At 40.3% G+C, this 15654-nt stretch overlaps 1 protein-coding gene across 2 annotated transcripts in view; it reads left to right on the forward strand.

The window, feature by feature from the left end:
• Window positions 1-950: 950 nt before the first annotated feature.
• The window catches only part of LOC120727901 (glypican-1-like), a 60322-nt gene continuing 45618 nt past the window's right edge, over window positions 951-15654 (forward strand). The window contains exons 1-3 of one of the 2 annotated variants that reach the window (XM_040022513.1): window positions 951-1085; window positions 1256-1344; window positions 1484-2056. In XM_040022513.1, the coding sequence (XP_039878447.1) occupies window positions 1882-2056 (175 nt within the window). In that variant the 5' untranslated portion in view covers window positions 951-1085; window positions 1256-1344; window positions 1484-1881. The remainder of the gene's footprint in view (window positions 1086-1255; window positions 1345-1483; window positions 2057-15654) is intronic. The other variant, XM_040022512.1, reaches the window with a different exon arrangement.

Raw genomic sequence — 15654 nt, forward strand, 5'->3', positions numbered from 1 at the left:
TTAGAGGCAGGAAATGACTGTGCATGCCATGTGGATCTCTCCCATTCTCTCTCTCTCTGCCTTTCAGTTCGGTTTTTCTATCTGTCAGACGATGCCCACTTACTGCACGGACTGCACGGGAGTTTTTTTTTTCCATGTGTCGGTGAGATGATTTGCAGAGGCATCTTCTTGTGCAAACAAGCCTTTAAAAAGCATCTCCCACGGGAGTGACACCATTAAATACTGTCTGATTCAGTTTCACGCACTGAAATGACTAATGGGATATTATTTTAAGTAAAGTAACTGCATATGTCTCTTAATTTATGTGACACAATGTAAATCCAGACATCCATATCCTTGACTCAGTTGAAGGCTTTTTGAAAAAGTTGTGTATTGCATTAAAACAACCCCATAATCTTTGGTATGGGGCTTGCACTCTTCTAACAGCCCTTTCTATTCCTGGCTCTCTGAAGGAAGGAAGGAAGGAAGGAAGGAAGGAAGGAAGGAATGAAGGAAGGAAGGAAAAAGAAACACTGCCTGCAGTGTTTGAAGTCACCGATCCTATTAAATCTAATGAATAAACTAAAAATGTAGATTATCTTTTCAACTTTTTGTTATTTTGACATCTATGCTACAATAAACCAATAGGACGTGAAGGGTCATTACTTGACATATAATAAAAGCGTGTTTGATGCCCAAAAGGTCACATGAGGCCTAAAAGCAATTTAAAAACATTCTCGGGCTTGTTCATGGATATTAACACGTACAGAAAATGAAGTTAACGAAGGCATTCAGCTGGTGACAGGTAAGCCGGGAACGGCATCAAGGCAGGTAATGACTTGCTGGCGGAGTAATTGCACCTTGAGGAGTGATGTACACAAATGCTCTGCAGACTGGAGGAGACGCTTCTCAGGGCTGACCTGTATTGTGGGTGGGCACCTGGGCGCAGGGGCGGGCCCACAATTCATCTGTGACACCCGGTCGGTGGCTAACAAGCTGTCAGAGGCGTAGAGGACGTTCTTTAACTCAGATCCAGACCACCTTATCGTGCACAGACTACCAGGATGCCTCGGAGGCTTCACAAAGCTAAACAAACCTGTTAAACTGTAAGTTTACTCTGAAACGTGTCCAAAAATAACTAATAGATACAACAGAATGAAACAAAAATTGCAAGAGTATCATGAAACCTATGCGCTCCCCCTTCTCTCTCTCTCTCTCTCTCTCTCCCTCGCTCTCCCCTTACTCCCTCTCTCTCCGCCTCCTTCTCATTCCACAGAGTGGTAGCGCTGGCACAGCATCGTCCAGAAACCCCTGAGCTGCGGTACTTGCCTCTGTACATCTCTTTACACAGCTCGTCACCGGTAGGTATGAATCAACACAACATAGCTGCGTGGTTTTTAACCAGCACGTTGCAATTTTGACTATTTTTTTGTTTCTTTGTTTTTAAAAGCGGCTAACGGGTAACCTGTTTTTTTTTTTTAATCTTCCGCCTCTCTCCGAGCAGGTAAGCCAAAAAAGAAGAAAAAGAAAAGACAAGAAAATCATTGGATATACGAGAGAAGAGACCCGCGCTTATTTTGGCAATCTGCGTGAGAAGATTAATTGAGGGGGGGAAAGAAAGCTCCTGCCCGCTTCACAGCGGCCAGCTTTAGAAGTGAGAAGAGACGGGACCTCTGCGCTTGGAGGAATCGCTCCTGTGCCGGCAGCAGTGTGCGGAGTGCAGACACAGACTTAGCAGACGCACTGAAGGGGCAGAGGGAAGACAGGAAGGTGGAGGATATTTTACGCACAACAGGGCCAAGCAACCCCAATTTAAAGAAGCCGGGAGTCTGCTACTCCGAGTAGAACTCGGTGTTCGGTCGGATTTGCACTTGACTGAGTCCATAGACACAATTAGACTCTATGTGGTCGGCCGGCATGGATTCCTTCATTATAGCGGCGCTGGCAGTGTGCTCTCTAACGGCACCAGCTTATGGGGAAAAAGGGACGAGCAAAGCCCGGAGTTGTTCTGATATCAAGGTGTTTTACAAAGGAAAGGGGTTCCTTGTGGAAGATGTCCCTCAGTTTGAAATATCAGGTAAGCTTTTGTTCGTGTTGTGCGCACTACACCTCATCTTTACCCCTAAAACTGTAAATGACATGCAAAAACACGTTAATTATACCCGTAAGAGCCACACAGCTGCTTTAAACAGTATCATAATCTCTTTGCAAAATCCCGCTAAGAATGGTAGACTGATTGGGACAAAGTCACCACTAGGCTGTGTATATCCAAGTTGTGTATAAATGACATTGGTTCACAAACTCTTAATTTTGTGCTCACAGAGGATCTACAGGAAATTGTAACTCAACGGTGCCTTCATCAAAAAGTTTTTCGTTTTTTTTTCTGGTGTAACTGAAAGCAGAGAAGACATCCATCTTTCATGTCACATGGTAAAGCACAAGAGCTCTGTATGTCTTAAGATGAAACACCGCTTTGAAAAGATAGTATGACAGCCCAGGCAATCTGTCTATTTGATTCTTGATCAAAACTATGAGAAATCATCCCACACTCAGCATTTTGGAAACACAGATATATGATATGTGCTTCACTTTCAGTTTTCCTTCATTAGAAAAACAAAAAAAAAAGCTGCTAACTCCTGAAGACACTCCCTAATTCTGCCTCTTCTTTAAACTGTGTCATCCTCTTGTGGGGAATTGCCAGCCTATAAATTGCCAGTCACTTGACCATGTGCTGTAACCATGCAAATATGATGCTGCTCACTGTGTCATTCAGGGGCTGATGTAAGGCAGTCACAAGCCCCTTTGCAGTTTAGATGATTGCATGTTTGCCTCCCCTGGAATTCAGTGCAATGCTTTCAAGCATATAAACACACACACACACACACACACACACACACACACACACACACACACACACACACACACACACACACACACACACACACACTTTTCTGCTCTACAGTTACAGAATCACACATGCAAGGACAGGGTATCTATGCTCATGGTCCCGTTTTTTATGTAGATTCAAATGGAACATCACTCACTTTTAAACTCTTTTTGAACTTTTTCCATTTCCGCAGACTCTGAATGCAGCGAGTGCCTTTCAAAAAAAAGTAAAAAAAAAAAAAAAAAAAGTAGATGGCAACACATACAAAGCAATCTACTCAATTTACATTTGGATTTTGCAAAAAGACACCTTTTCCTATCCCAGATTGACATACACTTTTTTCCTCCACTGTCCAATTCCCCGTCCCAAGAGCCAGCAGCAGCAGATAAACTCGCCTCCCCTGTGAAGATTGAGAGGTTGGTCAGCACAGACTGAACAGTTCCGAGACAAGAGTGTCACGCATCTCACACCCTTGACCCTTGCACAAAACTGTGATCTGTTTTCCAGTTCAGTTCTAACACAACACAGTGTGGGGGAGGGGGGGATGTGGTTTAGAAAAGTCAGATATTCTTTTTAAACTCTCTTAGTTTTCTGCTTAATGTTGAGCTCTCTCTGAGAGGCAACAGGATGAGTGTGAATGGGGAGCACGATAACGCAAAGTAGACCCTTTCAAGTGATTACACTCTTAGGTAGGGTAGTTGAAAAGATCAAATTTGACAGTGCTATAGAAAGCAGATGAAACTGTAAAAAAAAAAAAATCATCACTCCATTTATCTTTAGTTAGCAGTAAAGGGCCAAGTGGTAAGTGGACACTTCTCATTTACTTGACAGACACATTGAATAAATCAATTGACGGAATTAACACCAGCCCTGGTTCCTTAGAGATACCCCCTTCTTCTAAATGTCTGTAATCCATAATGCTTTAAAGAGGGAATCTGTCTTGTCACGACATTAACTGTATCACTTGTTTCAATCAATGACGTGGAGCTTACTTAAGTTTGGGGTCAATGCCTCCTCAGTGAGAGAGGAGAGGGAGACACAGGAACTGAGGATGAGAAAAAAGACAGATGAGACAATGGGTAGGCTTTGCACATCAGCAATACTTTCCTTGTGTCTCTATATTTTTGTTCTCTAGCATAAAATACACTTCAGGTGCTCCATTGAGGCATTTTAAAAATCTTGTAAAAAAAAACCCCAAAAAAGAAGGATTTAATTTATTCCTCCAAAATATGAGCCGCCCGAATGCTGCAGTTGATCTCTGACATTTGCAGAGTTTGTTTCCTGCTGTGACACGGGGGTTCGATCAGCGTAAAGTATTGGCTGGGCCTGACTCAAGGTCACATGCTGAGTGACTCAGTTGTGGGAGGAAGAGTTGCATTCCAACTGTGAAAATGATGTCCACTTTCAGTACTTTGAAATCCTTTTTTCATGGCCACTGCACAGTTTATGAAATAATTATTACTCAGGCACAGAAAGCAGTTCGTGCAGTTATGAGCCAAACACTAAATTTCTTTTTTAAGATGTATAAATCTTGAGCATGGAGTGCGGACATCTAAGTAAATCAAATTTGAACAAGATAGACAAATTCTGAACTAAGTTCATTTCTGTTAATTTGACTTGTTTTAAGGCATTAAGTATACATGTGCAGTAAATCTGACCCCATATCACAGGCTCCATCTGATTATCCTCAGTCAGCAGGGAATAAAGATTCCTAGATACACATGGATGTGCCTCCTTTAGCATCTTGGATAGTCCCCTACTCTTAAGTAATTTGCCCTGCAGAAAAAGCCACGAGGAGGAGAGCTATTGAGTTAAGGGTGAGCTGTTTGTTATCACTGTGTTGACGTAATGCTTACCGGACCATGGGGGAACTATAATTTGAGCTCCTTAAACAAGTTCACAGGGGCTAAAGTGAGCTGATTGATGCTTTTAAATGAGCATGATGATGCTATTTCGGCTCTGTAGAGTGTAATCAGTTTTGGAAACAGCTTTTTTTTTTCATCCATGTTTACCAAAAATGGATGATTGATTTTTATGTCTCCTCGCTGCGCTGCCCCCTCCCTGTCCCACCCCATCATGACAGTCTTGATGACTTATCCTGTTGTCTTTCAGGGGATGACATTCTTCATCTCTCTGTGTTTCTCTCTCATCGGCTCTTAAAGAGAGAGGCGCCAGGCACTCTTTGAAAGCAGTTGGCAGCCACCGAGCGTTAGATCCTCAATGTCACATAAGCCTATACAAAGAGACAAGCTGTATGAGACATCTGCAGGAAGGCTGGTAACATTTTGGTATGCCATTGATTTTCCCATGCTGTATTTGTGTTGTTGGTTGCTGGTTGCTACACACTGACTGTGAGTTGCACAGTGCTCTGGAGTGTCATTATAACCAGTGTTTGGCTAATGATACAGTAGGACTGCTATTTACCAAGGCTGCTAGGAACTCTTTTTGACTAAAGACTGGCTTGTGGCTGGAAATATGGACTGGTCTGTATGGCAGCCCACCATGAGAAGTATGAGAATGTTTTGAACTCGACAGCTTCACTTAGAATTTAGGGGGAAAAAGTAGCACTGAAGTTAAAAGCTGGTCACTCCTCTCATCTCTTTGACTAAGGCTAATATTAAAATACTGGCTGCTAAGAGTGTTTGCTTCCCCTTACTCCTCTTTTCAGCCAGAGGTTAAATGTAGAAGAAGTCCATTGCCAGTAAAAAAAAAAAAAAAAAGCTGGCAAGCTACAGAAAGGCTGAAAAATCAACTCCACAACAGCAAACAAATAGTAAATGGTGAAATTATGGGTGCTAGTATTGCTTACTATCTTGAGCAGCACTATTTTTGTATGGCTATTGCAGAGGCCTATGTTCAAATCTGCTCTGGGGTTTTTATGATAGGACTTTCAATTGTCCTATCATAATAAAGGCTAAAAAGCCTCCCAAAGTAAATGGGTATTTTATTAAAATATAAATTATATTTGGAAAGTTGCAGTCAGACGCTTGTGGTGTCGTATCATTTATGCACCGTCAGCAATGTACTCTCATGCCAGTAAGGATAATAAAAAAATAATTCCACAGTCTTACAGATTATTTGGACATCATTGTCCCACTGTGTTCTTATTAGCTTACTCTCAAGTGGATGCATTATGTTATTGTAACAGCAAAGAGCTATACTATAATGAAAGTGCGTTTGCAGGAAATGAAAACAAGCTTGGTTAAGCACTTTGCACTATTAAAATATTAGTTTTACATTTTACATTTACTTTTTTCCCCCTTTGTTAGTTTCCTTTGCTGTGAAGTATATAATGAAAGCACACTCGGTAAAAGCAGTCATAGGGACTCTGTTCTCAGTCTCTATACATATAGCCATCAAAATAGTTGCACTGTGATTAGATGTATGGTTAATATTTGTGGAAATAATGCTTTAAATGCAACATCTCAGCTTAAATACACGTGTTGCATAAATGTGACTGCAGGTGGACGTATTCTTATCACATCCATGTCCAAGCAGGATTGTCAAAACAAATAAAAAAATCGGTACTCAGACACTGATGGATTCTAAAAAAAAGGCAATCAGATTACATTAGTCATTTGCAAAAGTGCCAATACCAGCAGTGCAGTCTTTAGCATTTCCAGTTTGCACACTTCACAAATGCACATAGGCAGGCCTGTCTCTTCTCTACCAGCTGAAGTAGTTGATGTTCACAACACTGAACAACACTTTATGTGGGAATTCTAGATTAAAGTCAGTAAAGCTCCAGTTTTAACAACACTGAAGTATTGAATAGTTCCCATAAATGTTAACTGAGCTGGCACACGGATTTAACTGTTAGCTCTTTAACTGTTAGCAGTTACCCCATAGCCACATTAGCCATCTGTTATCATTAAGGTAGTGGCTAGCAGCTAGGGCTAATAATAAAATGGCAATGTTAATGTCGGTGCTAGGCACCAAATGTCTGTTCTGTCTGTCTGTTGATGGCAATTTAACGCTATCACACTGGTCATTTTTTTCCCTTGGTTCTGACAGTGGTATTAAATAGCTTGTATTGTTCTGGGTATCTGTATTGAGTTTGAAATTCTACTAATATAACAACCTAATATCTTACCGGTAAGTTACATGTTTTTTAGGTGTATTTGGCTCATTTTTGCCTTAAGTATCCTTACGTAGTAGAAAAAGAAAAAGAAAAAAAATATAGTTTTTTTCTTAAATTATCTCACTAGGTTGAATTTCGTTACGCTTTAACACTAACACATCCAACATTGCAAATCTGCAATGCACAAGTTATGCAAGCATGTAAGCCGGATGGATAAATGATCACACGTGTAGTCCCTTTTCTATAAAGGACTCTTTGTAGATAAAGGGACTCAGCAAACTTAAACATAAATAGAAAATAGTGTGTGTGTTGAGATAAATGTTAGCCCTATCTCTATCCCTTATCCCCACTGATGTGGTGTTCTTATTCTCCTTATGCTGGATAACTAATTGATCACACAGAATTACATATGAATGGAACTCATTAACTGACTTGAAGATAAGAGAGCTGAAGCTTATTTGAAGGTTGATGTCAGCATAAAGCCCCATGCTTCTGTTGGTCTTCCTCTTCAAACAGATTAAAGCAAAAGCAACAGTTGTTTCAGTATCACAGCGTGCAGGCTCATAACTCTGCTGCAGTTTAAAGTCTGTCAATTCCTGCATCTGGGCTCCTGTCTGTGCTTGTTTGTGTATAGCACTAGAGTGTTTGTGAGCGTGCATTTCTGTGTGTGTGTGTGTGTGTGTGCTAGTGTACCAACTGAAAACACCAAAGTTGTTAAATGCTGAAGTCAGTAAGAAGCCTCTTGAAGCATTAAGCCATAATGGGCTGCAGGGAGCATGAAACAGACCACAGCATGTTTGAAGTTCACACACACACAGAGAGAGAGAGAGAGAGAGAGAGAGATGGACTGCTGACTGACTTGGCCTGCCCTGGTTGGTCTGCTTGGTTTTTCTTGTCCTGCCCCGCCCTCTTAACCAACTGTAAGAAAACGAAATAAATAAATATAACACACAAAAAAATGATAAATTATGACAAGGAAAACGGTTAAAGGAAAACAACCTCTTTTAAAAAAGTCCTTATGTAATCACTGTTTTATTCTCGAAAAGCCTGTTAGAAACATGCAAATGTGCCGGAGGAAAGCATCAACTACTTAATTTGACTCATTTTTTTTGGCAGACTGACCAACCTGCTGTTATTTTTGCTTTCACTTCCTATGACTAATGTCAGAAAATTACAACTATTTCCCACACCTTGTAAAAGGTAAGAAATTGAGGTGGTCTGAGAGACTGGCGGCTGGCTTTTAGAATGTGATGTACTACCTTGACAAGCATCATCTGCTTCCTCTCTGACCTACGTGAGTTTCACTGACAGCCACCACTTCCTCTTCTCTCATCTTGGGCTCCCCTTGTCTTATGTTCACTGTCACTTATCAAATGCAAGAGAAGGACTTCACATGTAGAGCCCTCTATATGAACGCACACACAGAAACAGCAGACACACAGATGACAGCACAGATAACAGGGGGTGGTGGTGTCTTTGCATCAGGCATGTGTGTGTGTGTGTGGAATCAGGGGCTTGTGTGTTGCTTCCCTCAGAGGGCTGCAGTGTGTCAGTGTATGATTCCTCTTTTGTCTTCAGAGGAATTGGTTGTGTCAAAAGGAGAATTATTCCCTCATCACAGCAAGCTCCTTCAGTGTCTCTAGTTGTGTGTATGTTTCTATGTGTGTGGAAGTGAGTGGGGGATAGTGGAGCAGGGAAAGGGGAAGGTTGGGTGCAGATGTGTGTGCACATGTGTACCCGGTGTCTCCACGAGCCTAGAAGTGAATCTTCGTGGGTGTGCCGTGAATGTGTGCACCGTGCACGGCTCCTAGAGTTTAAAAACTGCTTTCTTTTCATTTTCTGTCCTCATGTGCAAAACTGTGTTTGTGCATGAGTGCAGACGTTTGTATTTAGCTTTTTCTTCAGTTACGTTAATGTGCATGTGTACCATTGCCATGCTGCTGCGGCTCATGTCCCCTCCAGCGGTGCTTTCTTTAGTTTAGGCGAGAATTTGAAGTGTCAAGGATCTTGCTACAGCTGTATGAGAGCGTTCTTTCTGTTACTCCAGCTGCTTCAAAGACAAACCAATGGCTACTGCCGTTTCAATTGAGGTCATGCATGTATGATTTTCTTTCTTGTTTTTGCAATGTGACACACCCTAGAAAACACACATATATTCCGTCTGCAGGTGTGAACCACAGGATATGCTGGGAGATCTTTGTACTTCAGCTAAGACGCTCCTCAGAGGGGAAATCCTATGCCTATACAGCATTACAGCAACAAATTTAGTAGATGCAAATGCATGTATGAAGTTGGAGTATTCATTTGACTGTTTGATTGTGATTACCAATTTATTTGTCTTGATGATACATTTGTCTGTTCATTGGGTATTTGGAGCAGATTTCTTCAAAAATAGTGATTTCTAAAGAAAGAAAAATCTTCAGCTTGTATTTTATTTTATATTTTATTGATTGATTTGTTTTCCTGTTGCCTGAGTTTATAAATCTCACAGGCTGTGCATGAATCCCTGAAATAAGTAATCAATGAAACCTATGAAAAAAATGCCGATTAGAGATTACAACAGCCCAAGATGATGATCAAATTATTGTTTTTTCCTACAGACCATCCCACTCCCCAAGATGTTAGTTTTAAAGCAGAGAAAGAATGCACATGTGACTATCAGCTAAGTGTTGAGCCATATGACTAGGAAATGCTTTGTATTCCACTGTTTGAAATGATTTGTGTGTGGCAGCTACATTTTCTCACTAATGCTTCTTGTGAAGCTTCGGCACACTCCTAAGCGCTTCCTTCACTTCAGATCCAGTTCTGTATATGCAGTATAATTAAAAGAATCCATGGAAACAGCTGTCAGGCTTATATCTACAAACATATAAAAAAAAAGCTGAAATGGGTGTTTAAGAGAGATTGTGCCTGTGAATAAAAAGAGAAAATAAAAAGTTGGTAAAAAAAAGAAAGAAAGAAAGAAAGAAAGAAAGAAAGAAGTGAATACCTAAAATTTGTCCAATGACATCTGGCATGCACAGTAGAAACTGAATTAATATTGCACACACAGGTATAGCAGCATATCCCACAACTGCACACCCCCTTTTTATTAGCGCACTGAGGAAAACATAGGCGACATCTTTGTGGAATGAAAATGGGCAGAAACAGGACTGCAAGTTATTAAACCTTCAGCAAGTACACATGTTTCTGAATCACTGTGTGAGAGACGCAGGCTTCCCAGGTGTTTCTCGAGTCGTGAATATCCTCTTTGTCTTCGTTTTCTCATCCTCTCCCCCGAGGTGTAAACATCACTCTCTGTAATCCCTTCCACGGAGCGTGTTTCCGTACTTTGGATGCAGACACGTTGCCGCATTCTCTTCTGCTCTATCAAATCTCCAGCTCTGACCTTTTAAAAAAAAAAAAATTAATTGGTCATTTGGAGGATTTTTTTAGCTGCTATAGGCAAGTGCCTGCACACAATAGCTATTACTGCTTTTTTTTTTTTTGGCATTCATAATTTCCTGAAGATTTTCTCTCAGCGAGATAAACTGTTTCACACTATTTTCTATTACTCTAATTATTTCCTCCCGCTGCATACTTCCTCTTTCCCAAAGTCTTTTCTGGCTTTGAGCTTTTATCGCTTTCATTCTTTCCATATCTGCTCCTGCAGAGGAAGTTGTGAATTCATTTATTTTTCATTGCAAATTTACTGCATGTTCGCAGATGCACTGCAAAAACATAGCTGGTTTGCTTCTGTTGCTCGTTTGTGATTTTCATGGCTCCATATGGCTATATGGTTGGCTCTATAGAAAGTCAAGAGCTGCGTTTGAGTTGTCTGTCCTCCAAGCTTTAGTAGAGAGATACATAAACAGTATGAGAAGAAGTACAACATGTATTTTCTTAAACATTTCATTTGAATCTTTTTATATTGAGGTGAAGATTTTACAATATTTTAGAGAGAAACCCAACAATTAAACCAGTTGTGAAAAAAAATAACTTTTTAACATCTCAAAGAGAACCTGGCCTGTGCTTCGACTGGTTGATGAGAGACGAGTGGAGAGAGAAGAGACGTGTATTTAGAAGCAACAAACAGTAAAAGGTGGACAGTGGGTTGGCCCAGTAATAACAGATTATTAACATGCAGCTTAGCTGGCAAAGGCAGATGGACACATAAGAAAAAACGACTAGAAAGGAGTTATGAAACTATGAGGGAGAGACAATAAAACATATCACATGCAATCCGGTCGTTAAGTGATGACGTGACGAATCCTACTTCCGGGCCTAAAGTAGTCTGCGTTTAATATGGCTTTTGTGTTGTTAACGTGTTTAATGTTTTGTATTTTCTTCTATTTAATATCAAAAAGCTCCTAAAACAGTCAGTGATCACTGTTGACCTCCCTCAGCTTTTATTACCGCTAATCATTTATTTAAGCTCAGTTTTTAAAACCTTAGGATGTAACTACAGCCCAGCCCATGCAGCAGTATATGAATGACTAACTTCGTATTGTGGATGGATTATCTCAGTTGTTCTCCTGGCTGAAGTTTGGTCCTTTTACAGCATCCTGCCATGCGATTACATTTGTTCCTGACCACCGAGAACACTCACGTTAACTTTTATCGAGTGGAAAGAAAGTTAGCTTGTTTATATTATGCTAACATAGCTGTGTCGCTAGCGGTCACGTAGCACATCATTATATACCAGCTAGCCCAACTTCAGTAACCCTACAAACGTCACTGTTGTTTAGTTTTCTGTCTTCATTTATGCTGGACGTGATAGCAGAGCTGTACGTTTTAATTTGTTTCCAAAACCCCGCAGTCAGGACATGCTATATTGTATTTAGATAGAAGCTAGCGAGCTAACTTCCTGCTAATTTCTAACTCCGTTAAATGTCATAAATTCCATTTTCATGGATGCCTGGATGTTAAACTCAGTTGTTACACCTGGTAGAGCAGAACGCTGATCATTTTATTAAAGATGAAAGACTTTAGACAGTTTTTCAACTCTCAGTAATGCCATAGTGATCGTTTGATATATGGACCTGCAGCGGAGTTTAGGCCCAGACACTGCTAGTGACGTCCTTAACGACCGGATAATGGCATATAAATACATAAAGAGCAGAAAAGTAGAGTGTCTCATTTTGAGGTCCTGGTAGTCAAATATATAGAAGTGTAGCATTTATCAAAAGGTCAGTGATATAGGAACTGTCACACATAAGAGGCATGCTGGGAAGATTTCAGCTTGGAAGGATGTATAGATTTTTCATGAGTTATTTCAAATTTTTGTCAATAATGTTGTAGGAGGGACTGCCACTACCATGGGTTCTGCGACACAGATAAAGGTTATTTTCACCACTGTGCAGACACACACACACAAATGTAAAAAAAAAAGCAAAAAGAAACTGTGTGCTTGCCCTGCATACTGAACTTTAAACAACTCAAGGAAATTTGTCTTCTTAGCTCAGTGCACAGCACAGCGTCAGCCGTGAAGTCTCACTGTGTGTGCCATCCGGCCCCAGCACGCGACTGCATAAAAGGGAGAAGCTGATTAGCAAAGTCGCAGAGGAGTGCCAATCACACCATAAGGTGCTGCTCCCCACACTACTGTGGCCCAGTGCTCTTCCTGCACCTTAACTAAAAGGCACACCTGCAGTGTAAAATACAGTCAGGTGGTTTTACTTGCACATAATCAGATATTTTTTTTAAAGCGTGTGTAATTTTTTATTTATTTCCTTTTATTTCTTAAGCAATAGAGAAATATATGGTACAATATAGGTTCCTCCTTTTTTTAAAGTAAAAGTGGAAAGTGCCGAGGGCGTCTGTCTGCCCGGCAGAGACTGGGAGCTGGTACTACAGAAGGGGAGAGCCTGATAACTAAAAGGCTCTGCTTCACATTCTACTTTTGGAAACTCTAACAACCACAAGTAAGCCTGAATTCAGAGAGCAAAGTGCTCTGTTGGGATAATATGGTACTAAGAGGTCTTTTTATATGATGGAGCTTGGCCATTAAGGGCTTTGTATGTAAGGAGGAGAATTTTAAAACCTTTTCAGACTGTTACTGGGAGCCACTGAGCAGAACTTAATATGGGAGAAAAATGATCTCTTTTTCTAATTTCTGTCAGTACTCCTGCAGTTGTGTTTTAGATCAGATGGAGGGCTTTTATAGGGCTATTGGAACATCCTGATAATAAGGAACCACAGTAGTTCAACTTGGAAGTAACAAATGCATAGGCTAGATTTTCAGCATGGCTCTGACAAAGTGTGCTCCTAATGAATAAAGGTCATGCGATGATTTTTTAAAATGAATTAAAGATCTGGCTATGGCTGATTAATGACTTCTTTATAAAAAAAAAGTATTAATGCCATTTTGATTCTTCCTGTAAATCTATTTTCCTACATGCACCATCTTCCTTTGCTCTTAGTTTGAACGTGTTTACAGTGGAAACTTTCAGTTTAGCAGTTTTAACAGACTTTGAAAAACTCCATGATCCCACAGCATGTCTGCTTCTCCATCTGGTACATTTTTGGGACCTCAACTTTCTAATTGCAATAAACTGCAAAGATCACTGGCCTTTCATGGCATTAGTTCTTGCAGCAAACAGGATACTCAAATACGTTCTTCTAAATGTGCACTTCAGTCTTTTGAAGATCTCTGTCTTCCAGTTTCTGGTAAAGCAGTTTCTTCCATTTAGAAAAAAAAAAAATCCGAGTCCACTCCAACTCTCATCTTCTGTCAGATTTAGTGCTTTCTAAGCACATTCTTCTCTATTTAAATAGTGAGATCTGATTTCATGTGACATCATTTGTCAAGCATTATTTGTGACCAAGAAAGGCCCGAGTAGTTCATGGTGGTTTGCTTATTTGGCTTGACCAGCCCCTTGCGATTTAATTTTGGAGGTAGAGTGACTGTCTGAGGATGGAGGAGCAGGAAATGACCGGAGGATTACTAAAACCTTGTGAGAAGAGGGTCGCATAAAAAAAGCTCATAATTACAGGGGGAAAATATGCAATTACTGTCAGTTGTCATCCTGGTTGCTAGTATAAGATTAGTTTTTATTACCCAAAGCTTTACCTCTATGGCTCCCCCTCCCCCCCCCACACACACATATCACCACCACCACCACTTTTCTGACTCACTATTCACTTCTTCCTTAACATGCTCTTTTTTCCCCTTCCCGTCTGTCCACTCCCTTTACCAGCCAATTTTACTAACTCTCGTCAGTTTCTCAGTGTGTCTCCCTTTTCTTTGCCTGTTTATGAGCATCGTAACCTCCAAATAGACATGCCATATGAACCACCTAATTGCTAGTAGTGCTCCTGTATATCTGTCTGCCTAAAAATAAAAGAGTAGGGGAAAGCCAGTTTGGAATACGTGTAAGGAAATACTGATATGTTTTCATGCTATGTTATAGCTGCTTGGCTCTATACAACTTGGCAGCACATGACTGAACAAAATGCTGAAAAAGGCTTCCTCTACGGTACCCTGTCAACACCCCCTTTTTACTCTTCTCTGCTTGTTTATTGAGGAGGGCAAGAAGTGAACAAATGAACTTGCCAATGCCAATGACTTATTTAGCTTTTCCCCAGCTTCTCTTCAGCTGTAACACCAAACATTATAGTTGGAATCACTCATTAGTGTTTCATTTGTCTTATTTCCTGTCCTTTGCAGTCTTCATCTCTTCTTCCCACCCTGCAGAGTATTCCTGCATAAATATTTTACATCTTCCCAGTGAACTCTGTCAACCCTTAGTGCATGCCTGAATCACTGATTATAACATATAAAATGTAAATCCGAGTGTATTTCAGTTTGTCCTATCAAAAACTACTCGTCTTGCATTACTTTGTTCTTTTTTTTTTAATAAGCACTCATATTAGACAACACATTTTTCTAATTTGTGGCAATAGAAAGTTTTAAAATAGCTTTATTGACATGGCAGAAAGAAAATGCTTTACATATAAAATAACTGTACCATCAGTATAATTCAAGCTAAATCGGACATATTTCTAAATGATGGATGATGGAGCATGAGTACAAAGATAAAAAGTCAAACAAGTAAAGTAAAAAAACATGTTAAAGAATGTATTAAAGACAGTTGTATATGGTATGTTCTCTTACCTTACGGCAGCATTCTGGACCACCTGAAGTTTGGAAAGGTTGTGTTGAAAGAAACAGGAACACAGCCAGTTTTTAAGCTGACTGGAATGTAATAAAGGCATGGCAGTAGGAGGCAAGGATAGACACAGTCTTTCATCTTACGCTGTTCTCCTCTGCAGCCTGTCTGAAACTCTCAGCTGACTGAAAATATGCAGAACGTGATACAGTGAGTTCGGTATCTTGCAGCAGTGTATTTCAGCTGAAATCCCTGACTCATCAGTGTCGTATTTGACACCTTAAGGGAAGCTCAACTGTCTTGCACCATTTGTATCCAGTGACTTTATTGGTGATTGTAACAGAAAGCTTTGTCAGAGATAGTCTAGCATCTCTGCTCTTCATTTTGTGCCTGAGTGTGCGTATTTAGTCCAGGATCTGGTTTAAACTAAAAGCCTTCTCTTTAAATCTTTCATGCTCCTGCTACCATCCTACTGAGATAAAAAGAGAAGCTGAGAGATGATTCAAAGGGTTTATAAATCATTACTTTTTCACACACGTTCAGTTTCATTATGTCATTCTTTATGTGTGCCTTTTTTGAATTTTAACTAAGAATCACGTCTTTTATAGCCACTTGAT

The sequence above is a fragment of the Simochromis diagramma genome, unplaced genomic scaffold, assembly GCF_900408965.1.
Source record: "Simochromis diagramma unplaced genomic scaffold, fSimDia1.1 OVJJ01000205.1, whole genome shotgun sequence".
NCBI lineage: Eukaryota > Metazoa > Chordata > Actinopteri > Cichliformes > Cichlidae > Simochromis > Simochromis diagramma.